General features: G+C 45.6%; 1 protein-coding gene across 3 annotated transcripts in view; it reads left to right on the forward strand.

Annotated features, from left to right (window-relative positions):
• The window catches only part of SEMA6C (semaphorin 6C), a 330011-nt gene that overhangs the window by 218768 nt on the left and 84224 nt on the right, over positions 1-27019 (forward strand). For all 3 annotated transcript variants that reach the window (XM_077464107.1, XM_077464109.1, XM_077464108.1), the window contains 4 exons: positions 15721-15912; positions 17487-17601; positions 20690-20747; positions 21231-21287. In XM_077464107.1, coding sequence (XP_077320233.1) covers positions 15804-15912; positions 17487-17601; positions 20690-20747; positions 21231-21287 — 339 coding nt within the window. In that variant the 5' untranslated portion in view covers positions 15721-15803. The remainder of the gene's footprint in view (positions 1-15720; positions 15913-17486; positions 17602-20689; positions 20748-21230; positions 21288-27019) is intronic.

A 27019-nucleotide genomic window follows, 5' to 3' on the forward strand; every position in this document is an offset into this window, starting at 1 on the left:
ATCATCATCATCATCATTAGCTGTTACTATCAAGGTCCACAAAAGAGCTGTTCCAGTAACCACTAATCGTTCTCTTTTTTTGCCAATTTGTATAGGGACAGGAAGGAAGCAGTGTTGTCAGGCAGTGAGGGTAATTTTAAAGACTTGCTGTTATTATTAGTTCCACAAAGGTTCTTTTCAGGACTGGTATCAGTGGTACAGTAATAGGCTTGTACATGTATAATATTCTTTCTTCCAAATATAGAAAGGATATTATACTTGACTGCTGCCCTTCTGCTGCAGTCTGCTAAACATTCACAACTCACTTGTTCCACAAAAGTTCTTATAAGGACTGGTAACTTGGTATAGGGTGCTACGGTACATAGGCTTGAGTGCGGTACAGTCTGCTGTTCTGTAAGGACCGCTATCGGTCCACAATAGATAGGGTTGACGTGCACCACTGCTGACCGCTGCCCTATACTGCAGCAGTCCTTCAGCGGTATAGGGACTGACGTACAGTCTGCTAATCACTAACACACAACCTGCTTGTTCCACAAAAGTTCTTATAAGGACTGGTAACTTGGTATAGGGTGCTACGGTACATAGGCTTGAGTGCGGTACAGTCTGCTGTTCTGTAAGGACCGCTATCGGTCCACAATAGATAGGGTTGACGTGCACCACTGCTGACCGCTGCCCTATACTGCAGCAGTCCTTCAGCGGTATAGGGACTGACGTACAGTCTGCTAAACACTAATACACAACCTGCTTGGTCCACAAAAGTTCTTATAAGGACTGGTAACTTGGTATAGGGTGCTACGGTACATAGGCTTGAGTGCGGTACAGTCTGCTGTTCTGTAAGGACCGCTATCGGTCCACAATAGATAGGGTTGACGTGCACCACTGCTGACCGCTGCCCTATACTGCAGCAGTCCTTCAGCGGTATAGGGACTGACGTACAGTCTGCTAAACACTAATACACAACCTGCTTGGTCCACAAAAGTTCTTATAAGGACTGGTAACTTGGTATAGGGTGCTACGGTACATAGGCTTGAGTGCGGTACAGTCTGCTGTTCTGTAAGGACCGCTATCGGTCCACAATAGATAGGGTTGACGTGCACCACTGCTGACCGCTGCCCTATACTGCAGCAGTCCTTCAGCGGTATAGGGACTGACGTACAGTCTGCTAATCACTAACACACAACCTGCTTGTTCCACAAAAGTTCTTATAAGGACTGGTAACTTGGTATAGGGTGCTACGGTACATAGGCTTGAGTGCGGTACAGTCTGCTGTTCTGTAAGGACCGCTATCGGTCCACAATAGATAGGGTTGACGTGCACCACTGCTGACCGCTGCCCTATACTGCAGCAGTCCTTCAGCGGTATAGGGACTGACGTACAGTCTGCTAAACACTAATACACAACCTGCTTGGTCCACAAAAGTTCTTATAAGGACTGGTAACTTGGTATAGGGTGCTACGGTACATAGGCTTGAGTGCGGTACAGTCTGCTGTTCTGTAAGGACCGCTATCGGTCCACAATAGATAGGGTTGACGTGCACCACTGCTGACCGCTGCCCTATACTGCAGCAGTCCTTCAGCGGTATAGGGACTGACGTACAGTCTGCTAAACACTAATACACAACCTGCTTGGTCCACAAAAGTTCTTATAAGGACTGGTAACTTGGTATAGGGTGCTACGGTACATAGGCTTGAGTGCGGTACAGTCTGCTGTTCTGTAAGGACCGCTATCGGTCCACAATAGATAGGGTTGACGTGCACCACTGCTGACCGCTCACCTATACTGCAGCAGTCCTTCAGCGGTATAGGGACTGACGTACAGTCTGCTAATCACTAACACACAACCTGCTTGTTCCACAAAAGTTCTTATAAGGACTGGTAACTTGGTATAGGGTGCTACGGTACATAGGCTTGAGTGCGGTACAGTCTGCTGTTCTGTAAGGACCGCTATCGGTCCACAATAGATAGGGTTGACGTGCACCACTGCTGACCGCTGCCCTATACTGCAGCAGTCCTTCAGCGGTATAGGGACTGACGTACAGTCTGCTAAACACTAATACACAACCTGCTTGGTCCACAAAAGTTCTTATAAGGACTGGTAACTTGGTATAGGGTGCTACGGTACATAGGCTTGAGTGCGGTACAGTCTGCTGTTCTGTAAGGACCGCTATCGGTCCACAATAGATAGGGTTGACGTGCACCACTGCTGACCGCTGCCCTATACTGCAGCAGTCCTTCAGCGGTATAGGGACTGACGTACAGTCTGCTAATCACTAACACACAACCTGCTTGTTCCACAAAAGTTCTTATAAGGACTGGTAACTTGGTATAGGGTGCTACGGTACATAGGCTTGAGTGCGGTACAGTCTGCTGTTCTGTAAGGACCGCTATCGGTCCACAATAGATAGGGTTGACGTGCACCACTGCTGACCGCTGCCCTATACTGCAGCAGTCCTTCAGCGGTATAGGGACTGACGTACAGTCTGCTAATCACTAACACACAACCTGCTTGTTCCACAAAAGTTCTTATAAGGACTGGTAACTTGGTATAGGGTGCTACGGTACATAGGCTTGAGTGCGGTACAGTCTGCTGTTCTGTAAGGACCGCTATCGGTCCACAATAGATAGGGTTGACGTGCACCACTGCTGACCGCTGCCCTATACTGCAGCAGTCCTTCAGCGGTATAGGGACTGACGTACAGTCTGCTAAACACTAATACACAACCTGCTTGGTCCACAAAAGTTCTTATAAGGACTGGTAACTTGGTATAGGGTGCTACGGTACATAGGCTTGAGTGCGGTACAGTCTGCTGTTCTGTAAGGACCGCTATCGGTCCACAATAGATAGGGTTGACGTGCACCACTGCTGACCGCTCACCTATACTGCAGCAGTCCTTCAGCGGTATAGGGACTGACGTACAGTCTGCTAAACACTAATACACAACCTGCTTGGTCCACAAAAGTTCTTATAAGGACTGGTAACTTGGTATAGGGTGCTACGGTACATAGGCTTGAGTGCGGTACAGTCTGCTGTTCTGTAAGGACCGCTATAGGTCCACAATAGATAGGGTTGACGTGCACCACTGCTGACCGCTCACCTATACTGCAGCAGTCCTTCAGCGGTATAGGGACTAAGAGTTTTGTCACAGGGTCATTTAAAAAATGACATGCAGAGGAAGAGGCAGGCCCTTCCGCAGGGGTGGTAGGGGTAGGGCAGGAGCAACAGGCTTGAGCCAAAGTGGGAAGTTGCAGAAGGTGCGTTCAATTACTTTAAAGGATGCACCAGACTTGGTTGAGTGGCTCGCTCAGCCTTACTCTTCTGCACCCTCCTCATCCTCTCGATCTGCACCCTCTTCTTCACTCTCTGCTATGTGCACCCCCAAAGACACTACCACCAACAACACGACCACCACCACCACCACCACATACCTTCCGCTTGAGTCACTGGAATTATTTTCCGATCCATATCAAGAGGACATTTCTGATGCGCAGCCACTCTTGGTATTGGATCAGGAAGAGGAGGTAGCAACAAGCGCTACTCAGCAGTCTGACGCCAGTACCCAGATCAGCCCAAGGAGGAGGTTGGTCCCCGGTGTTGCTGCCTACTCTACTTATAGCGGTGGGGAAGGTGACGTTGATGATGACGTGTCTAGTGATGTCACGTGGGTGCCCACAAGAGAGGAAGAGGAGGGGAGTTCAGAGGGAGATATGGACCAGCAGATAGGGAGGAGAAGCAGCAATGACTTACATTGCACAGCAGGGACAAAGCAGACTGCAAATGTATCAGGAGCGAGTCATCGACCATGTACGGTCACATCTGGCGCTCCCAGGACACCGGCACATGGCTCCGCAGTGTGGGCTTTTTTTAACGTGTCCGCTGCTGACAATAGCGTTGCCATCTGCAATCTTTGCAGTCAACGCGTTAGTCGCGGTAAGCCCAATACTCACCTAGGGACGACCGCCTTAAGAAGGCACATGAGCAGCCATCACCGAGCCCAGTGGGAGCAACGGAACACACAAAGCCACACTGCAGGCTCTCACCGTCCAGCCTCGTCTTCTACTTCTCCTTCTCCTCTCTCCTCACAATTGTCCTCCACTCCACCTTCCATCACGCCAAGCTCACATTTTTCTGCAAAAAGGCAGGCTTCCGTGGGCCTAATGTTTGAGCGTAAAAAAATGATGACGCCGGATAACCCTCTTGCCCAACGGTTGGCGGCTGGCTTGTCAGAACTCATAGCCCGCCAACTACTGCCATATAAACTGGTGGACTCGGAGGCCTTTCGCAAATTTGTGGCCATTGGAACACCACAATGGAAGGTCCCAGGAAGGAAGTATTTCTCAGAGAAGGGCATCCCAGAGCTATATGGCCATGTTCAGCGGCAAGTGAATGTATCTCTGGCACACAGTGTCGGTGCCAAGATACATCTGACCACAGACACGTGGTCTAGCAAACACGGGCAGGGAAGGTATATCAGTTTTACTGCCCACTGGGTGAACCTTCTGACGGCCGTCAAGCATGTAACCCGTGGCACCCGTGTAGATTTGGTTTTACCGCCACGGATTGCATGCAGGCCTGACTCTTCTTCTCCTCCTCCTACTCCATCCTCCTCCCTCTCCTCCTCAGCTGCCTCCTCCTTTTCCGCTGCTAGCGTCTCTTCCACTGCACCGCCCAAGCTCCCCAGAACCTATTCCACATGCCAGGTGAGACGTTGCCATGCCGTGCTGCGTCTGTTGTGCCTGGAAGCAAAGAGCCACACTGGCCCGGCACTCCTTTCAGCTTTGCGTTCACAGGCAGATGAGTGGCTAACACCGCTCAATTTGACAGTTGGTAAAGTGGTGTGTGACAACGGTGCCAATCTGCTTAGCGCATTGAAACAGGGCAAAATCACGCACGTGCCGTGCATGGCACACGTCTTAAACTTGGTCGTGCAGCGATTCCTTGTCAAATACCCTGGGGTCCAGGACATCTTGCGGCAGGCAAGGAAAATCTCGGCCCATTTCAGAAGATCTTACACGGCCATGGCTCGCCTTGCTGACATTCAGCGGCGACACCATCTGCCGGTCAGACGTCTTATTTGCGATTGCCCGACGCGATGGAACTCAACCTTCTATATGCTTGATAGGCTGCTCCAGCAGAAACGTGCAGTTAACGTCTACCTGTATGAACTCTGCGAAAGAAACGGTTCTGGGGAGCTGGGTTTTTTTTCACCGCGCCAGTGGCTGCTCATGCGCGACACATGCAGACTTCTGCGGCCATTTGAGGAGATCACCAAACTGGTCAGTCGCAGCCATGGCGCCATCAGTGACATGGTACCTTATGCCTTCTTTCTGGAGCGTGCATTGCGTCGTGTCATTGATCAGGCTGTGGAGGAGCAGGAGCGGGAAGATGAGGAAGTCGCAATGCTGGATGAATTCCCAGGGGGGGCTACTCTATCTGAGACAAGTCAACAACAGGAGTCTGATGAGGAGTCAGAGGAGGATGGTGCCGGGGCGGATGAGCAGGAGCAAGAAGAGCATGCTTTAAACCTTTCTGGGATCCCTGTTGTGCGAGGATGGGGAGAGGAGAATGAAGAGGACGACATTATCCTGGATGATGAGCAGGAGCCAGGCCACCACACCGCTTCCACTTTAGTGCAAATGGGGGCCTTCATGCTCCAGTGTTTTAATAGGGACCCCCGTATAAAAAGCATGAGGGTCAAGGACCAGTACTGGGTGGCAACGTACTTAGACCCCCGGTACAAACACAAAATGGCGGAAATGTTACCGCCGTCGCAGAGGGCTGTCAGAATGCAGCACTTCCAGGCCTTGCTTCGAGAAATGCTGCATTCTGCTTTTGCGTGCGCTGGCAGAGGAGCAATTCCCACTCCCAGAGAAGGATTTGCGGGTACCAATCCAACAGCGCCTGCAAGAAGAGGCCGGTTTGAAGATGTGTTGGTGACTTCGGATATGAGGTCATTCTTTCAGCCGACCCATCGACAGGTGTCATCCGGATCCAGCATCAGGGAACGCCTAGACCGTCAGGTGTCCGACTACATTGGGTTAACGGCCGATGTGGACGCTCTGAGGAGTGATGAACCCCTAGACTACTGGGTGGGCAGGCTTGACCTCTGGCCAGAGCTTGCCCAATTTGCAATCGAACTGTTGGCTTGCCCCTCATCCAGTGTCCTGTCCGAAAGGACGTTCAGCGCAGCAGGGGGGATTGTGACCGATAAGCGTACTCGCCTAGCTCACCACAGTGTTAACTACCTCACATTTCTAAAAATGAATGAGGCATGGATCTCGGAGGAATTCAACACATGTGATCAGTAGACCATGTATATGTCTATAAACAATTTTTGGAATCAAGCACACAGACCTTCTTAATTCATTTGGCTCACTTCCCTGACCCAAAAAAGCACACCGTACTATATGCCCCTACCCTCCTCTTTGAAGAGGTTGAGCGGTGTCATATTTCTACTGGGGCTGCTTATTATGAGGGGTTCCCACCATCCCTGTGCTGTGCTGACTTCCTCCTGGGTGTTCTTATTATGAGGGGCTCCCACCATCCCTGTGCTGTGCTGACTTCCTCCTGGGGGTTCTTATTATGAGGGGATCACACCATCCCTGTGCTGTGCTGACTTCCTCCTGGGGCTGCTTACGGTGCTGCTGTCAGCGCTGTATGTCACGGAGCTGCTGTCAGCGCTGTATGTCACGGAGCTGCTGTCAGCGCTGTATGTCACGGAGCTGCTGTCAGCGCTGTATGTCACGGAGCTGCTGTCAGCGCTGTATGTCACGGAGCTGCTGTCAGCGCTGTATGTCACGGAGCTGCTGTCAGCGCTGTATGTCACGGAGCTGCTGTCAGCGCTGTATGTCACGGAGCTGCTGTCAGCGCTGTATGTCACGGAGCTGCTGTCAGCGCTGTATGTCACGGAGCTGCTGTCAGCGCTGTATGTCACGGAGCTGCTGTCAGCGCTGTATGTCACGGTGCTGCTGTCAGCGCTGTATGTCACGGAGCTGCTGTCAGCGCTGTATGTCACGGAGCTGCTGTCAGTGCTGTATGTCACGGAGCTGCTGTCAGCGCTGTATGTCACGGAGCTGCTGTCAGCGCTGTATGTCACGGAGCTGCTGTCAGCGCTGTATGTCACGGTGCTGCTGTCAGCGCTGTATGTCACGGAGCTGCTGTCAGCGCTGTATGTCACGGAGCTGCTGTCAGCGCTGTATGTCACGGAGCTGCTGTCAGCGCTGTATGTCACGGAGCTGCTGTCAGCGCTGTATGTCACGGAGCTGCTGTCAGCGCTGTATGTCACGGTGCTGATGTCAGTGCTCTGTATTACGGTGCTGCTGTCAGTGCTCTGTATCTCCTGCACCCTCTTGTTTGCCTACCCTGGTCCCTGACCTTCCCTCTCCTCCATTGCCTTCATTAGCTCCATAGTCCTGAATTGTCAGAACAATTTCCCAAATAAAAAAAAAATGCTTGTAGTTATCGATCCCAAATTCACCTCATACATGTATTATGCTATTGTCCAGGTGGTGGGACTACGTGCTACCCCCTAATAATTACCCCGTGGCCGCAAATTCGACCTAAAGGTTTGCGAAATTCGCCTCCCATTGAAGTCAATGGAGCCCGCGGCGAACGGTCGTTTTCGCGAACGTTTGTGTCCGTTCGCGTTTCGCGTTCGCGAAACGTCCCGTCGGAAGTTCGTCCATCACTAGAGGGGACTAATGTCCTAACAGGGCTGGGCTTGGCTCATTTTTATTTTGGCTTTCAATTTTTTTGCCACAATAAATTTAGTGTGATGATGAATATTATAGCGCTGCCAATTTATACAGAGCTTTACATATATATTATATATATATTCACATAAGTCCCTGCCCTCAAGTAGCTTACATTCTAAGGTCCCTACCTCACATTCATACTAGGGCCAATTTAGATCAAATTAACCTACCTGCGTGTCTTTGGAGTGTTGGAGGGAACCGGTGTATCCTGAGGAAACCCACGCAGGCACAAAAACTCCAGGAAGGTAGTGCCACGGTTGACATTTGAACCTGCAACCCTAGTGGTGCTAGGGGGAAGTCCTAACCACTTAGCCACCGTGCTGCCCCACAATGCTCCGCTATATGAGAGCATGCCTGGAGATGAGAAGTGGCAGTTGCAATAATGAGATGAGGACATGGTGGGGTTGATAAGCCTTTATTGTTGCAATGCTTAACAATGTCTGTATAGCGGAGGGTGTCAAACTCAATTTCATTGCGGCCCGTATTAGCATTATGGTTGCCCTTAAAGGTTGGTTGTATCTGTAAGACTAGATGTCCAGAGCACCCCACTCCCCCCTTACATGAGATTTCAAGAGCCACCCCCACCATCTCTTACATCACAGTGTACCCTGCTTACCTTGTGCTGTTGCCAGGAAGCAGCTGGGAAGTAGAAGATTCAGGGTCTGGAGGAGGACCAGAGGAGGGCTGAGTCAGCTGCATGCTGAGACCAGGGGAGGAAGAGACAAGGGGGGTGCTGCGGCTGCATGGAGAAGTGCAGGATCTGGTGGAAGAGTTCTACTCTCCTCTCTGCCTCCGACTGCTGACACAACATGGTTGGCGGAGACGAGGGGGGTGCCACAGCTGAAGGAGAGGTGCAAGGACCACATGAAATGGCCTGGCGGGCCAGACTTGGCTTATAGGCCTTGTGTTTGACACATGGCCTGCAAGGTTCTATGGACTATGACAAGCGTATTTGTAAAGCTGAATCTCTAATAAAAGGATTATAATATAAACCATCAACCAGTGTGGGGTCTGGTTCACCCAGGGCAAAGATGCAGAACGGCACCCCCTATCCTGTTGCATGACATACTGTAGATGGGTTTACCACCCTGTGTTTTGCGCATCACCCCTATTTACATTCTCTGCATCCAGGGCAGCTGTCCCTGCTGCCCACCCCCTTGTCCCAGCCCTGCTGACAACTATCTAGTGCAAGACCTACCTGTTTGGATATTTATTGGATATATTGATTAAATATATACAATATTAGAAATATTGATTGGATATGTTGATTGGATATATATATAGTATTGGATATATCAATTGGATATATATTGGATATATTGATTGGATATATATTCGATATATACTTTACTGGATATATTGATTGGATGAGTTGATTGGATATATACGGTATTGAAATATTGATTGGTTATATATTGGATATATTGATTGAACATATTACAGTATTGGATATATTGATTGACTATATATTGGATATGTTGATTGGATATATATGGTATTGGATATATTCATTTGATATATATTGGCTATATTGATTGAATATACACAATTTTGGATGTATTGATTGGATATATATTGAATATGTTGATTGAATATATACGGGATTGGATATATATTGGATATATTGGATTTGTTGAATGGATATACTGATTGGATATACTGATTGGATATATACAGTTTTGGATATATTGATTGGATGAGTTGATTGGATATATACAGTATTGGAAATATTGATTGTATGTATATATATATTGAATATATTGATTGAATATATATAGTATTGGATATATTGATTGGATATATATTGGATATGTCGTTTGGATATATACGGTATTGGATATATCAATTTGATATATATTGGATATATTGATTGAATATACACAGTTTTGGATGTATTGATTGAATATATATTGAATATTTTGATTGGATAGATATGGGATTGGATATATATTGGATATGTATTGGATTTGTTGATTGGACATACTGATTGGATATGCAGTATATTGGATATACTGATTGGATATATACAGTATTGGATATATATCAATTGGATATATATTGGATATATTGATTGGATCTGTAATGTATTGGATATATTGATTGGATATATACAGTATTGGATATATCGAATGGATATATATTGGATATATTGACTGGATCTGTACAGTATTGGATATATTGATTGGATATATATATTGGATATGTCGATTGGATATATCGATTGGATATATATTGGATATGTATTAGATATGCAGTATATTGGATATACTGATTGGATATACTGATTGGATATACAGTATATTGGATATACTGATTGGCTATACAGTACATTGGATATATTGGATATATACATTATTGGATATACTGATTGGATATATACAGTATTGGATATATTGATTGGATATATATTGAATATATTGATTGGATCTCTAAAGTATTGGATATATCGATTGGATATATATTGGATTTGTTGATTGGATATGCTGATTGGATATATATTGGATATATTGCTTGGATCTGTACAGTATTGGATATAGTGATTGGATATATATGGTATTGGATATGTTGATTGGACATATACAGGTCCTCATAGTACATAATTGTTACATCTAAAGAAGATTGTACAATCAAAATGTAATGCATGTGGCCAACCTGACTAGTGTGTGTGTGTGTGTGTGACTGTGGAAGGGACATTAGATTTCAAATGCCTTCAATGACAAAGACTGATACTAATGGGTCGGTGTTCTGCAGAATGGACATCAGAGATGTAGGAACCAGTAAAATAAAACCAATAATGCATAAATAAGGGTTATCCATATTTTTGCAGTTATTATTAAGATTCAGCTCCATCCAAAGCTACTACTCCCATAAAAAGACAGCAACCATGACCCCATTATTGTGGTTAGGAAGGAACACCTCATCAGTGGGGTCCCTAGAAGATCTAGCATGAGATGCCCCTTGCCTTCAACTGTGTCCAGCCACTATAATATTTTGGGGGGGAATTGGCCTTTTTCTATACCGAGAACCTTTTGAACACTCAGGCTCCCCGCAGCATGTGCCTCTTCACAGCCTTTAACGGGACACACTGACGCGGTGTAATTGGAGCCCCCCGTGCAGCTGTTTGCACGGAAGGTCAATGGCACACTTGCGTGTATTTATATACATGGTGTGTAAAAGCGATAAACCGCTCTGCTATCATAACACACACACGGGGGGAAGACGTGACTGCTTTCCGAGGTGAGTGGTCTGAAACACCATGTTTGTTTTGACGGGGGGAGGGGGGGTCATGTGACTACACCGCGCAAACTTGTATATTTCCAAAAATGGAAATATGGGTTAGCACGTAGAGCTGGCCCCCATGATGTTTTTACAGGTTTATAGTCGTTTACTGTAGTTATGGTAAGGCTGAATAAAGACACCAATCCATCCGGTTGAGTCATGTGCCCCCCAAAGCGGAATTAGGGCCATGACAACTCGGCGGTTTCGCCTCTCCATTATCACTGGTTGATATCAGTTCCATAGCCACCCGCAGGAGGCCAGACTCTCGCAAGTAACCCCCTTTCTGAATAAGCAGCTGCTTTTCCCGTCAAAGCTCGTGTGGCCTAAATAGCCGGCGCCTCGCTGCGCCTATCCAATTAATGACAGCCGCCGAGCTATTTTACCGAACCCGTAAGACGCCACTCTGCCATCTCCTTGCAAATTTCGGGAAAGGACAATTTTCTGCCTCAATTTGGGCCTAGGAAATGGCCTCAAATTAGCTTTCCCGTGAGGGGCGGAATCCGCTGTAGATTTCATTTAGTCTGCATTTACTTCCATCTGGCAGGAGATAATTGGGAGTTATTTTCCACACTCCCGCGCTGACTTATTACTACCAGCGTGTCTCAGGTTCCACGTGCTGAGCCAGTCGCGGCGGGGGGATATCGCAGAGCCGGGTCCGGCGGTTTCTCTCCCGGTGACAGTCGACGCTTCTAATTCTACGAGCCGGGGGGCATAAATGGTGTGCTGTTAAAAGTGGCCCAAGACTGGCTTCTTCTTTTTTTTTTTTTCCATAAATACGAGAGAGCTTCTAGAGTGCCAAGCCACTCACACTTCCATTGTGGTATCAGTGCCATCATTACCGCTCAATTGGAGCCCCTAAGTGGCGTTAGGAGGTAAGAAAAAAAAGGGAATGTACGCCGCGTTATGTAATCTTCTTTTCTGCAGCTAAAGGCGCCTTGGGAAAAGCGCTGATATTAAATATTGAGCTTGCGGTATATCTATTGGGTTTTCTGGATGAAGTGGATGTCGTTTCCTAAAATTTGCTGCGGTTGTAGGAGTGAACATTGGTCAGTTTTGAAATGTCTCCTAAAGATGTGCAGAACATTCTCCCGCAACATGTTACATTGACAGACACATACTGATACATTTTGCAGATTTTTCCATCGGTGACCTCTCATGATCTGCAGAGCATTGCTCTCTCTTAGCCATTCCCTGACAGATACATATTGATACACTGTGCAGATTATTCCATCTCTGACTTTCTAGAGATCTGTGGAACGTCTCACCCAACCCAACGTCTCACTCAACCCCTGACAGAAAGAGTTGATCCTGATCTCTACCACAGTAGGTCTACCCTATACATCTTTTCAGATATATATCTATATATATATATATATATATATCTTTTATATGTTTGTTTGTTTGTTTTTTCATACTGTATACTTACTAAATATTCCATCAATAACCTCTACAGAACATTGGTCCATCTCATCTAACCCCTGACAGGTACATATACATGCATCTGAATATATGCTGCAGATTATTCCATCACTGAGCTCTTTAGAGATCTGCAGATCGTTGCTCTCTTATACCCACCCTATGACAAATAGATAATGATATAATCTTCAGATTATTCCACTACTAGGCCCTTTCAAAGTTCTCTCTCATCTGTCTTTTGATATGCGGGTATATTGATAAATTCTATTTGTTATACCATCATCCAACGCTCCAGAGACCTTCTGAACTTCTCAGATAACTCATTACTGATTTCTACTAGAGATCGGCAGAAGATTGCTCCATCTTGTGGTGGTGATCAGTGGGATAAATGCTCCTTACATTGCTGGTCAGTGGGAAGAATGTCCCTTACATTGGTGATCAGTGAGAAGAATGTTCCAGGTTTATAGTAGGACTTGGTCACTCTGGAATACGTTTGTGTACTCGACAGAAGGCAAGACCCTGTTTGGCAAATAGGTGCTCAAAAGAGCCCATGAGGTGCTCACCAGAACACCACCACTCCCCTCCTCTGTCCTGTTCCCCGTCCCTCCTTCCCTTACCCGTATTTCCCCCCCCTATTTTCCTCCCCACCCTTCCCCCCCCCCCCCCCCCCCCCACCGTTTCTCTTTCTCTTGGTTGTGCACTTACTTCCTCCCTCTTTTTACCAATACGACCTCAAGGCCGGTTTACGACGAATTCGACCTATGACCACGGGTGCAGACCCGGCGGTATTGTCTGGACTTGGTTTATCCTTTGCCCCCTGGCCAGATTCAGCTAGGGGACGGCTGTTAGTGGGGTCGACTTACTATCCACGGTGAAATAAGTGGCTTTTAGTCGTTCTATCTGTTACTGTTATGCACATTCAGGAGGCTGCGACCTTCATGGTTTACGTTGTACTTCTTGTTTCAGGGCTTTACCCTGTATGTGTGAAAACTTTATGAATAAAACTTATATTTGCAAAAAAAAAAAAAAAGAAGAATGTTCCTTACATTGGTGATCAGTGGGAAGAATGTCCCTTACATTGGTGATCAGTGAGAAGAATGTTCCTTACATTGGTAATCAGTGAGAAGAATGTTCCTTACATTGGTGATCAGTGGGAAGAATGTTCCTTACATTGGTGATCAGTGGGAAGAATGTTCCTTACATTGGTGATCAGTGAGAAGAATGTTCCTTACATTGGTGATCAGTGAGAAGAATGTTCCTTACATTGGTGATCAGTAGAAAGACTGTGCCCCTTAAAGACAGCTACAGTAGATCATTGGTGTCATGCTGTTGGCTTTCCCAAGTGGCATTGGCCCTGAAACTATGCAGACTCCATCAGGTGAGAGGTCAATCAGCCACAGTTCAAGGAACCCTTAGCAACCTCTGCAGGAACCCTAGGTTTCCACAGGACCCTTCATGCTATACAGGCTTCTGAAGTATCCTCTCCATTCCATAAAACATTTTTCTGTGAAAAAACATTGATGGGCGGGGGGGGGGGGGGGGGAGGCTAGAGGTGCTGCTATAGCTGTCCACACCTCCTTCCTTGCCAAAACGATAGACCTTCAACCTGACTAGCTGTGCAACTATATAAAAACACTGGCTTGATTTTCTGATGAGCAGGCCCTTCAAGAACCTGAAACGGGAAATGAAAATTAGACAACTTGGAAGTATGAATTACAAACAAGAATCTTTCCCTCCCTTTACATCCCATCGACCAGGAAGGTGCGGTCGCTCATTAATTGCAGAACTGTTTTTTCTCCGCTTTGTATCCCTCGCTACAGGCGTTGAAATGACAGAGGAAAAGACATGCATAATTAAACGTTCGAAACAACAAGTCGTGTTTCTTTATGTCTCCAAATGGAATAACTGCCAGTTGTCACACTGGAATTCTCCAAGGCGGCTGTTGTTTCCTGTTTGTACTGAATGATCCGCGTGCAAGAGAGAGAGAGATGGCCGGCCGACTCTGGAGAGCTAGCAGATAATACGTTTTGGCTGTAATGGTAATAAATATATTTTACATGGAGCAGGCTGTCTGGACGTGATATCAGATTAGATCAACATTCGTATTAATCACGGCGCGCATTTCCGAGCATCGCGGATCAAGAGGTCTATCGCATTAAATGTCTATGGAGACAAAATTATGCCGTGTGAAATTAAAACAGACATGAGTTTTTTTCATTGGGAGATAAACGATGTCGCTGTGTAGAGTCGCGGCCGGGCCTTTAGGCGCTCGAGGGCTTTCACAAGACTTTATCGTCACCCGAGACGTAAGAGATGACTCTCTGGCTTTGTAGCTATTGGCGAACCATCTCTATTGGTTTTCCCATTTTTCTTACCCAATTTTATGTAGATATTATCACAGTCTTGGTCGTTTTTAGGTGAGGTTGGTGGTCAGCAGATGAAAATGATGCCTCTGCTTCTCAGGAATCCAAAATAGTGTTGACCAAGAAACAGGAAGTCTTTCTAGAGCAGGGGTCTCAAACTGGCGGCCCTTCCAGCTGTTGCAAAACTACAAGTCCCATGAGGCATTGCAAGGCTGACAGTTACAAGCATGACTCCCACAGGCAGAGGCATGATGGGACTTGTAGTTTTGCAACAGCTGGAGGGCCGCCTGTTTGAGACCCCTGTTCTAGAGTAACGGGTTTATATTATCTTGCTTTGGAGATGTATTGTTGATGATGTTGATCTTATGCAGCTTCCACATGGGTTGGAAGCTGCAATTTAGGGGATAATTTGTATTGATAACCACAGGGGCATTATACCTTCAAACGTCTTCATTAGCTTCTAGCGTAAAAGTGGGATAATGGTGGTTCTCCACCATAGCCTTTCAGTATTCAGTAGAGAATCTACCGATGCTTTGTAGTCACCTACGTAGGTAGAGATCCAATGTATCACCAGAAATAAATTGTAAACTGTCTTTTTTTTTTTTTGTTCGTAAAAAAATATTGCGCTACAACTTTCATTCTCTCTACAATAAAATGTTTTTTTTTTTTTGTATCTCAAAAAAAACAGAAGAACACAGTTGGGTCTCAACCATTATGAAGTTGTTCCCGTTGTAATTTAGACCAACTGTGGCACAGGACTGATTTAGCCTCTTTTGTCAACATTCAACATCCTGCTGTAGATGAAAATTACTACCTGTCAGGAGCTTCTCTGTTGATTGAAAATGTAATTTACTATCAAGCATTAGTACAGTTGCATTATTCTCATATGTGGCGTTGTCTTCTTATTTTAGAGCCGCCGACGAGACTAGAATGAACATCAGTTGAAGTTCGGATACCATCCTCAAAATTCTACCGCAACTTGAAGAACACAAGAATGTCCCACGTGCCTTTTGCTGTGGTTCTTCTCCTCATCAGATGTCTACTGTCCTCTTCACTTGTGTTCCCGAAGGACTTAAGTCCTATCAGAACCATTGATTCGGGAAGTAAGTACCACAGTCTGCCCTTCTTGGCCTTTGAACATTATCCATGTTCCCTAGTGTCACCTAGTAGGGCCAGGACAAGAAATGGCCAATAAAAAATTTGATTGATCTTCTAACTCCTTCCTATTGTCTTAAATATGTTTGCTTTAGCTAACCTTCTGGTAGATAACGTATCACTTCCATGCTTGTGACACCTTGACACTAGGATAGGACGTGAGGGCATATCTCCACAATGGGGATTAAGAAATCAAAAACCCTGTCCCCACTTTGTAAATATGTAGCACCCTCATAGTTAGTTGTTATTAAGGTTATGTAAGTTTGGTTTTGGCTCCTTTGTAGTCAGGAGAGCAGGTTGATTGCTTTTGTCTGTTTGGGGTTTCACATGCTGCAGGCTTGATTGCTCCTCTCTGCACTGCAGAACTCTCTGGGCAGTTCTGGGGCATAGGGGCGGAGTAGGCAAATAGGTAGCTTGAATATTCATGTCGTCAATCCCCGGTCAAGAGGGTGGCCAGCAGGGGGCTGAGGTGTGTATAAATAGTCTGGGACCTAGAACAGCAGTGTACTTTACCTGGTGAAGAGAGACCCGGCCTGGAGCGGCTGTCTGCCCCCCTGGGCCATCCTGTAGGTACCTGAAGATGGTTCAAAGTTGTCCCAGCTAAGGGAGAGCTGGTGGTCGAGTGCTAAAGCTAGAAGAATAGTCTGGCTTGACGTCTACTGAGGATCTGACTGGGATGCTCATGGTACATGGTCTGGCTGATACTAGAAGCAAGCATCCATGTATACATGGGCACAGTGAGTAAAGGCCTGAGGGAGATCCCAGAGAGACTGTTGCTCTTTGACCTATTTTGCAAAAGACTGTTCCAGATTTTTGCTGGTCAATTCTGTCTCCACTTGGGATCCCCCTAAAGCTATATGTCCACATCCTCTGATGTTCCGTTAATTGAGGCCTGATTTGAAGAAGTTAGATTTACTAGAGAGTGTCCTCAATTAAGACTGTACTGTTCTGGAGTATCCCAAGGCTCACCCCATTCCCCATCCCAGTTTTTCAACCAATAAACCCCAAAAATAAACCTGATTATTGAGTGGAAAGACTGAGAAACTGCTGTGTGCCTCGCTGCTTGGCACCCAATAGGGAATAGAACCTGGAACAAACAGCGGGAACAGTCAGGGGTCTGCACTACATAAAAAGAAAAAAAAAGTTTGACTGGAGCTGGACTAAAAGTGTTGATTTTAATGAAAATTTCTCACAAGAATTACATCCACGATCCACCCTACCTGCGTATATTCTCTTGTCTCTAGCAAGTTAATATCATGCCTTCTTGAGAATTTTGGCTTTCTCTACAAAAGGCCTCCAGAACTGGAAATTAATGATTTTGTAGTTTTTAGGATTTTCTTGGCTTGGATAAAGCCACCTTCTCTAAATTTCCACATTGACTAAAACACTTCCAGGAATAGCACTTAACACCTAAATTAAGTTTATACTTCTTTGAAAAATAGATATTGATCTAGTAATATATAAGCCCCCATTTACATCTCATGACAAAGCTAAATATATAATGGTATTTCATCTTTTGAAGGTACCAGATCCTACCCATTGTTTCGAGGACTGACCAGCGATGAAAACGCAGTAAATCTCGGCCTGGACTTCCAGAAGATGATCAGGCTCAACCAAACGTTGTTTGTTGCTGCAAGGTGAGTACTGTGCTAATCAGATTCAACTCCGGCCTTTTAAATTGGAAATGAAAGTTTTAATCTAATTAAAGGCTGTAGCATGATGCATGCAGGTCTCAAAAAGTTTGTCTACCTAACTTTACCTTAGCTTCTGGTAGACCTACTTATGTGAGCAGATGTGGCCATTTCCAATTTACGGCATATAGACCGTTAGAATTAACCCTTCCTGGATGATACTTTTGGATATCCTCCTTATTTGGATACCCATACACAAGGCCTATTCTCTTGCAAGACAGTGAGATTTGCTCTCTCTTTGGTATCTTTGAAACCTTGAATGTGTCCTGAGGAAGCTTAACGGTGAAATGCATTGACATACAAGGAGTCACTGTATATTTTTATATCATTCGACATGATTTTTATCTTTGAATGCTCTATTCATGTTATGGCATTTTATAATAAATATTTATTAAATAAATATAATTAAATGTAAATTATATAAAATAAATATAATTAATAGTTATTTTTCTATACCTCGTTATTGTTTCTTAAAGAGGAAGTAAACCCTGATGAGTTTACTTCCTCTTTTTTTCCCTGCAAAGGTAAAGCATAATGGACTACTATGCATCGCATAGTAGCCCATTATGTGTCACTTACCTGACACAGGAGCCAGCGAAGTCGCCGCTGTCCCCTGTAGTCCGCCGCATCCATCTTGCTGGTGGCGTCTCGCAGCTCCGCCGCTGTCATTCGGCGAAGCCGTCACTCCCGCGCATGCGCACGGGAGTCGACAAATGCGGCAGCTCCATTCTTGGAACTGCCGCGCTCAGTGCGCCTGTGCGCCGCTGTTCTACGGTGCCCGTTTTCGGGCAAATATCTCCTAAACCATATAGGTTTAGGAGATATTGCTTGGACCTACAGGTAAGCCTTAATCTAGGCTTACCTGTAGGTCAAAGTGGTTTGTAAGGGTTTACAACCACTTTAAGCCTTTAAAGTCCGACCTAGGGATACTTGGCAAGTATCCCTTTTCTTTTTGTTCCCCTCTATATTACGGATGTGGGTATGTGAGTGCTCTCTTTCCTATATAGACGAGTTTGGGGTGGAGGAACTTGAGTGTCCTGCACGGAGCCTTGACCTCAACCCTACTGAACACCTTAGGGATGAACTGAATGGCAAACCAGATCTTCTCAGCCAACATTAGTACCTGACCTGGCAAGTGTTTTTCTGGCTGGCTGGACAGAAAACTTCCAGAGTCTCACTCCAAAATCTTGTTGAAATTCTCCCCACAAGAGTTGAGGATGTCATAGCCACAAAAGGGGGGGGGGGCAACTCAATATTAATGGCCATGGTTTTGTAATGGGATGTATAACAAGCTTATATAGGTAGGATAGCTGTTCATAAAATGTTGCCAATATAGCGTACTTGAGACACAATGCATTCTAACAAGGGTTGGAGCACAAGTCAGCTGAACTGCCTCAATAAAAATTTATAATTCCCTACATAAATGGAGTCTGGAGTCAGTTATTTGTGTTACGATGGGTGTACATGACCTTTTCTGAAAGGTGGAGGTCATGCGTGACTCAGACAGGCCCCATGTAAATTTTTACGAAGAACTGTGTATGTAACCATTTATTTTCTGACACGCGAGATCAGTTCTGTGACATCTATAGCCACGGATGATTCATCAACGTCGCGGCAGAGGAGAATGTGCCTAATTACAATGCAGATTTCCTCACCTGTTCCCGCCTGAGGAGATGATAATGGGGATGGCTTGGAAATGCTTTAAATAAATTACAATCTTCTCATGCAGGCCTAAAATAGACCTGTTTTGAGAAAGAAAAAAAAAAAAACTTTCCCTGCACAGGACAACCGCAACTAAATTTAGAGAGAACGAGAATGAGCTAGGGAGATGCAGGGAAAGCTAAGAACAAAATGGCGGGGCATCATAAAAATGGCAATTGTCTTTGTAGCAGACACAACCCGTTGCAAGGCGGCCTTGACTTTATGGGCTTACCGGTTACCTTCTCCTGGCCTGCTCCTCCGCGTCTAGGGGTTCACAGGGTTGATACCCAACGACTTGTACACTGACACAGATAAAGTCCTTTCAAAAGGTTTTATTTTGCAGTGGAACTTTCACAAACACAGTCTCTTAGGGAACAGAGGGCACGGGGTGAAGAACTCAGGTACCTCGAACTGCAGGTTTAACAAAGTCTCTATGTCCACCCAGAGAGTAGCCACTCGCAGCTGGGTACTTCAAGACTTAATAGATCTCTAGCCAGAGATCATGGCAGTCAGCCCGTTGACTCAAACTGGAACAATCAACTGAAGGTAAACAGGAACCTTTTTCCACCGTACCTGGAACGTTTCCTGATTCCTCTATGGTACTGGAAAAGTGTGAATTCATCAATGTCCTTCTCAACTCAGTAACCAGGCACTTCTCAGGATGCCACTTGCCGGCCCTCCTCCGGTCACTTCCACGAGCTGTGGTGTCCCTCCAAGCCGAGAGCACACCCGGTCCCTGAATCCTCCCTCAGTTACTGCACCTCGGAACAGCCGACTCCGAGACTCGGAAACAGATGGATCCCTACCCCAGACCAGACAGGTCTATCAGGGGCCACTGACAGGAACATGCTGCGGGATGTTGAACACCCATGACTGGGACCCCTTACGGGGCTACCCCAGTCCTGGTGCCAGAACAGACCACATGGGTCTCTCGAACAACTCCGGAACCCCCAACACGTGACCCACACCTGATTAAGTACCCCCTCCCAGACTCTTCAGCGGGCCCGGCACTCCCGCTGATTGGCTCCGAGAGGTCCATACCCAAACATCCAACCAGACCTGGTTCTAGCCTGTCATGTGCACCTCACTGGTCACATGACCAGGCAGAACTTCCAAACGCAGCCTGGCCAGACTGGTGTTAAGGCCTAACCTACACAATTAACCCTCAGAACCTTAGTGTCCTGAAGCAAAAAATGAAATTTACAATGCGTGTGACATTTGATCCCAAATGTCATCCGCTACATCTTTTTGGGGCCTTTGCCATGTAGCCATTTCCATTTTCATTAAACTTGTCAATCCAACACGTTGAACTACTTTTGTTTTTGTTTTATAGGGAATATGTGTACTCAATCGATCTAAGGAAGACTAAAGATGCAATCTCAAGCGACAAGGTAAGACTGTGACTTTCCATCAGAAGAGTATTAAGGCTCGGTAATTTAATTATAAAACACGCATTGTTCAATGACTACAAGGCTTCATTAATCAAACCAGGAAATGTTTGTTTTTATAAATACCAGTGCTCACTAAGTATGTAATAGCTCACAAGACCTACCGTACTTTGGTTCCAACCCACACTCAACTGTTTTCCTGGAACACAATCTCGGGTCTGCTGTAAAGCAATAAAGTCTATCTCTAGACAAAACATTTTTGTTTGTTGTAGAGAGAGTAGAATGATTAAAACCTTCGTCAGTTTTTTTGCTTTGTCCCATTAAAAAGATTTTCATTCTAGACGCATGTAGACTATTATGTGGAAACTGAAGCTAGTAGGGTTTGGTTGGTTCCTCTGCTCTACACTGGAACTATGACCTCAGGGTGTATATTTAAGCATCACATTGTGGTTAGTCCTCACATTCACTTTGCCCTATCTTTTCCAGTATATCACATGGAAGACGCAAAATATGGACAACTGTGCCGTGCGAGGAAAACCACTGGTAAGTAACCATTTCTTTGGGTCACTCCCCTGTAAAAATCAACATTAGCATAAAACAAATTAGGGGTCATAACTACTAAGCTTTGCTAATTATACATTTTGTAAATTCTTTATTGGTTAAAGATTGGTCTGGTCAAGTTAGCAGTCTGGGTTGGTCAAGTTTTGCAAATGTTGTATTGACCTGGTTGGCTACAGGTTGGTCTAGTCCCAACTCCAACAAATGTCTTCAAAGTCTGATTGGCTACTTGTGACCGTTGTAATGTTTTTAGAAAATTTGATAGTAACACGATAGTTCTGGGTAGACGTAATAGGCTCCGGCCTAAGGCGGTGGACTAGTGGAGACTGCACCATCAAGCTTATCTGCAAATCTACTTCTACTATTTGTAAACAAGTTATCACTATACAGAAGGAAAGAAGGGCTAAAATATGTTCCCAATGGAACTAGCACACATGCAGTGTTCTGAAGTTAAAATCAACAGGAAAGAGCATCAAGACTATGCGGTGGATTGTACTTGAACATGGAGGTGTGTACTGAACCTTTCAGCTCATTATATTCTTTTTTTGGCCTGGAGGTTGACAGGCTTGATTTTGGTTGTTGAAAATGAATGCAGAGGCCCCCTTTCTTGCATTTGAGCTTTTAAAGCCTTAAAGTGATCCCATTGTTGGCTAATTCAATGTGCCTTAATTGCTACCATGAAGCATTGTGATGTCATAGCCCGCCTGGTGATACTATCTTACATTATGTTCCAGCATGACCAAATTTTGAGCCTCAAAGTGTATGGATCTTAACTCCTCTTCTTCTCTTTCATGAAAGTGTCTCTTTACCTTCTCATGATGACCTGTACTATACGACCATCTATACCATTCTGTGGAGGCTGTCCTACAATTCTTCAGCTCCGGGAGCTTCTTCACTCGCATCTATAATTCTGCCAGTTCTGTGTGTCCAATCATTCCGTTCTCATAAGGTTATCCTTCAATTGATGGAGCCCAGTAGTTTCATAGGTATATACATCAGCCAGTTCTATGTCTCCAACCTTTCCCCTTATCTTGAAGTCCTCATCCCCAGTAGTTTCACTGGCATGTACATCAGCCAGGCCCAGTTCTCTGTCTCCAACCTTTCCCATTACCTTGAGGTTCTCATACAGTTCCTCATCCTGGTAGTTTCACTGGTATATACTGTATGTCAGTCAGTTCTCTGTCTCCAACCTTTTTCCCCATTTTGAGATTCTCATACAGTTCCTCAACCCCAGTAGTTTTACTAGAATATAAATATATATAAGAGGTGTCTCCAACTATCTCATTTTCTTGTGGCTTTCCTTCAGTTCCTCTGCCATAGTAGTTATATTGATATATACAAGTTGGCCAATTAATCAGCCCTACTAGTTTTACCAGTATACAGTATATAAGTTGTCCACTTCTGTGTCAACAACCATCCTATGCCCATGAGGCCCTGCTTCAATCAGTTCTTCAACCCACGTAGTCACAACAGCATACATATTCTGTATTTCCAACCAGCCCATTGTCACGGTCAGGGGTCAAGCTCAGAGACCAGTAGCTACAGCAGTAGGGAGTCCCATTGACCAGCAGGATAGGTATAGAAGAAGGCCACCCTGTCAGATAATACAGGCTAACCGGTGTTCACCAGAGCTCCTGATAGTGGAGATGGGTTTTACTGTGTTTCAGTACTAGGTCGCGTTGCTCAAGATCGCCCCACCAGGAGTTGAGCAAGCCGGGGTCCAGTAGCAGATAGTGATCAAACACATGCATAGTCAGTAAACAAGCCAAAGGTCTGCAACAAGTCGTTTCAGGTAGGGATCAAGCAGAAGCGTAGTCAAAGAACAAGCCAAAGGTCGGTAACAAGTGGTTGCAGTTTCGGATTAAGCGGAAGCTTAGGCGAGGAACAAGCCAAAGTTAATGAGCAGTAATGAAAATATGGATGGCAGATGAAGCGACAAGAGCGAGTTATTGGCTGGAGAGAGAGCAATAATCTGGAAAACAGGAAGTGCCTTAATAGGAAATTCATGGGAGGAGCAAAACAAGGTTCAAGAGAAATAAGACACAGGGCGAGGTTGTCTAAGCAAAAGGCAGGGAGCTGTCCAGCATCTCAGGTGGCTCAGAAAGAAGAGATCGTGCCAGACACAGCAGAGGTTACAGGTTCAGACCTGGGTCCTATCACCCATTCTCTTGAGGTTTTCCTATTTCCTTGTTGTCATTAGTTTCACTGGTATATAAAAGATTGCCAAATATGTGTCTCCAGCGATCACAGTGCCTTAAAGCTTCCTTACAGTTCCTCAGTCCCAAAAGTTTGTTTGGCATATAAATATACAGTATGTCAACCAGTTTTGTGCCGCTAACCATCACATTCACTTAAGGCTTTCCACAATTCTTCAGCCCAGTAGTTTACTTGGTATAGTTCAGGGGTAGGGAACCTTGGTTCTCCAGCTGTTTTGAAACTACAAATCCCATCATACCCCTAGGAGTCATGCCTGTGATCGTTAGGGTCTTGCAATATCTCATGGGACTTGTAGTTTCAAAACAGCTGGAGAGCTGAGGTTCCCTACCCCTGGTGTAGTTCAATCAACCAATTGTGTGTCACCAACCATCCCATTCCCTAAAGACTGTCCTGCAAGTCTTCAGCCCCAGTAATTTCGCAGGCATATGGCATCACCAATCCCCTTATTGCTGTCTCCTCTTTAACTTTCTGTTCATCCATTAAAAACTTTATTTGATATTTCTGTCCCTGGCGTACATTAGACACGCCCTGACTGTTGGAGATTTGATGTTCACGGAAATACAGGTTCTTTAAAAACGGATAGAGCTTATGGTTGAATGGTTGAAGCGGATCCTCTAGACGACAGACGGGTAAATTAGGAATGTACCTCACACAATAGCTTGTGATGAACAAATTTTTTTTTTCTTTTATGAGCAGCAGAGATGTGCGTATGTGATCTCAGACACAATTACCTCCTCTCCTCCCCCAGTCGGCTCAGCCCTTTTGTTCCCATTCTCCAAATGAAAATTTTCGAAAATTAGAGAGAGCTGTGACTGCTGGCCCAGGGAAAATGAAATTAACTCTGGCACTAATTAGAATTCGCCTTTAATTAAGAAGAGCATGCTGTAGGAGTTGAGCGTCAGCTGACCCCCCGCCCCTCGCGCAAGAGGCAGCGGCTGTGATGTTGCACAGCGGAAGATTTCTCTTGCTGAGCTCAGCAAAGGCGGTTTTGTTTCACCTCCCTTCATCAATGTCTCACACTCCAGTGGCTCACACTCGGGCGGGCTGCATCTACAGACGGTTGCCTTGATGAGATTTTTCCATCTGAAGCCACGTAGCTCACCTGCTTTCTCCCCGGTGGGGCTACGGAGGCAACACTTGCCAAATGAGTCAATGAGAAGCTACAACCAGGCGACCAAGGGAATTCGAGGAACTCCATTCATGACCTTACAAAGGGCAGTGCACCATATCTCTGAACAAAAACTCTACAGTCATCTTAAGTGTGGACAAGATAGATTGGAAGATGGATAGATAGATACAGAGATAGAGCTTCTTTATAGCAAATTCATTAAAAGGCCACGTAATCTCTATCTACAGGGCCATTTCTGTAGTAATGTATGTATAAATCTATTCGCTTGTATCCAATTCTTAACAATTCTACAGTCTAGCTCTCTTGGCACCATGTCTGAAACAACTGAGAACCTTTACCTATAAAAATATTCTTGGCCAGGTTTTTACGAGGTTGGACACCAGGTGTTTTTTGATCCTTCTTCAATTGCTTGGGCTTTGGACCAGCTTGCAGATGGCGATAACACATATCAATTTTTACTCACATGCTAGGGCCAGTGTAGACCAAAGCCAATACACCTACCAGCACATCTTTGGAGTGTTAAAAGAAACCCATGCAAACACAGGGAGAAACTGACCCCCCAACATTAGAAACAAGGACCCCATTGCAGCAAGGCATAGGTGTTAACCAATCAAGACACTTGAGGGTAGTAGCAACAGCGGGCAGAAAACACACAGAGTCCATATGCAGCAACAGGAATATATTGTAGCAGAAGTCTGGCAATTAAAACAGACCCAGCTGGAAGGCAACTCACAAGTAGTAACAGCAATGGGGCAGTAGACTGAAGACTCGGAGGTGCCGAGAGCATCTGCCATGAGGAACGGAATGTGGCCTGGCCAGTCCGTACTGATAGAAATCTTTACAGAGTTTTGGAGTGGTCCCTGCACTTTCCCTACTCCTCCAGAACCTTTCCCTGACTATGTGCACTGTCCCTATCTGACAGAAGACCTTTCCCTACTCTAGCCACTAGCAAATTGTGGGAGCCTGGCCCAAGATGGCCGCCAAAATCACATGGGGTGCCACCATCCGATTGGATAGCTGCCTCCCTGTGACCGAGAAAACCATAGAGGAACTAGGTTCTCCTCGACTTCCTCCCCCATCTGCATTGCCGTTGCTGACAAGTGCCACCTTCAATGGAGAAAATAGGCTACACCTGCTTACACAGTGTGTTGCTTATTTGTTGTAATATTGAATACTCTACTTTTTACAGCAATCATAAGGTGGTCCCCAAGCTATATAAACAATCATTTTATCCAAATGTAATTTCAAATGATTTGGTACCTGTATAGCTAGACTGTGCTGGACACCCTGTGCCTCTGGATCCTATAGCAGTCACGTGGATAAGAAAGAAAGGGAGAGAGGGAATGAAGGAAGGAAGGAAGGAAGGAAGGAAGCAAATAGAGAGAGGAAGGAAGGAAGGAAGAGGAGAAAGAGAGAGAGAGACGGAGAGAGGGGGAGGAAAGAAAGAGAGAAGGGGAGAGAGAGAGAATGAGAAAGAAGGGGGAAGGAGAGATAGGGAAGGAAGGAATAAATGAGAGAGAGGGGGGAAGGAAGGAAAGAAGGATAGAGAGGGGAGGAAGAAAGGAGAGTGAAAGAAGGAGAGAGAGAGAAGGAAAGAGAGAAAGAAGGATGGAAGGGGAGAGAGAGAGAGAATGAGAGAGAGGGAGAGGGGCGAAGGAAGGAGAGAGAGAGGGAAGGAAGGACAGAAATAGAGAAAGGGGGAGGAAGGAAAGAGAGAGAGAGAAGGAAGGCATGAGCGAGGGAGGGGGGAGGAGAGAGGGGGAAGGAAGGAAGGAATGAGAGAGAGAGAGAGGGAAGGAAAGAAGGATCGAGAGGGAAGGAAGGAGAGAGAAGGAAGGAAGGAGAGAGGAAAGGAAGGAAGGAAGGAATAAAGGAAATAGAGAGAGAGGGAAGGAAGGAAAGAGAGAGGGAAGAAAGGAAGGAAGGAAGGAGAGAGAGGGGGAAGAAGAGATGGGGAAGGAATGAAGAAATGAGAGAGAGAGGGGGAAGGAAAGAAGGATAGAGAGGGAAGGAAGAAAGGAGAGAGAAAGAAGGAGAGAAAGAAGGAAAGAGAGAAAGAAGGATGGAAAGAGAGAGGGAAGGAAGGGGATAGAGGGAAGGAAGGAAATAGAGAGAGGGGAGGAAGGAAAGAGAGAGAGGGAGGGAAGGAAGGAATGAGAGAAAGAGAGAGAGTGATATAGAGAGGAAAGCAAAGAAGGAGAAAGAGGGAAGGAAGAAAGGAGAGAGAGAGGGAAGGAAAGAAGGATAGAGAGGGAAGGAAGGAAGGAGAAAGAAGGAGAGAGAGAAGGAAGGAAGGAGAGAGAAAGAACGAAGAAAGGAGAGAGAAAGAAGGAAGGAGAGAGAAAAGGAAAGAGAGAAAGAAGGATGGAAA

Source organism: Lithobates pipiens, unplaced genomic scaffold (assembly GCF_037356315.1).
Source record: "Lithobates pipiens isolate NorthernLeopardFrog02 unplaced genomic scaffold, aLitPip1_a1.2 Scaffold_30, whole genome shotgun sequence".
Taxonomy (NCBI): domain Eukaryota; kingdom Metazoa; phylum Chordata; class Amphibia; order Anura; family Ranidae; genus Lithobates; species Lithobates pipiens.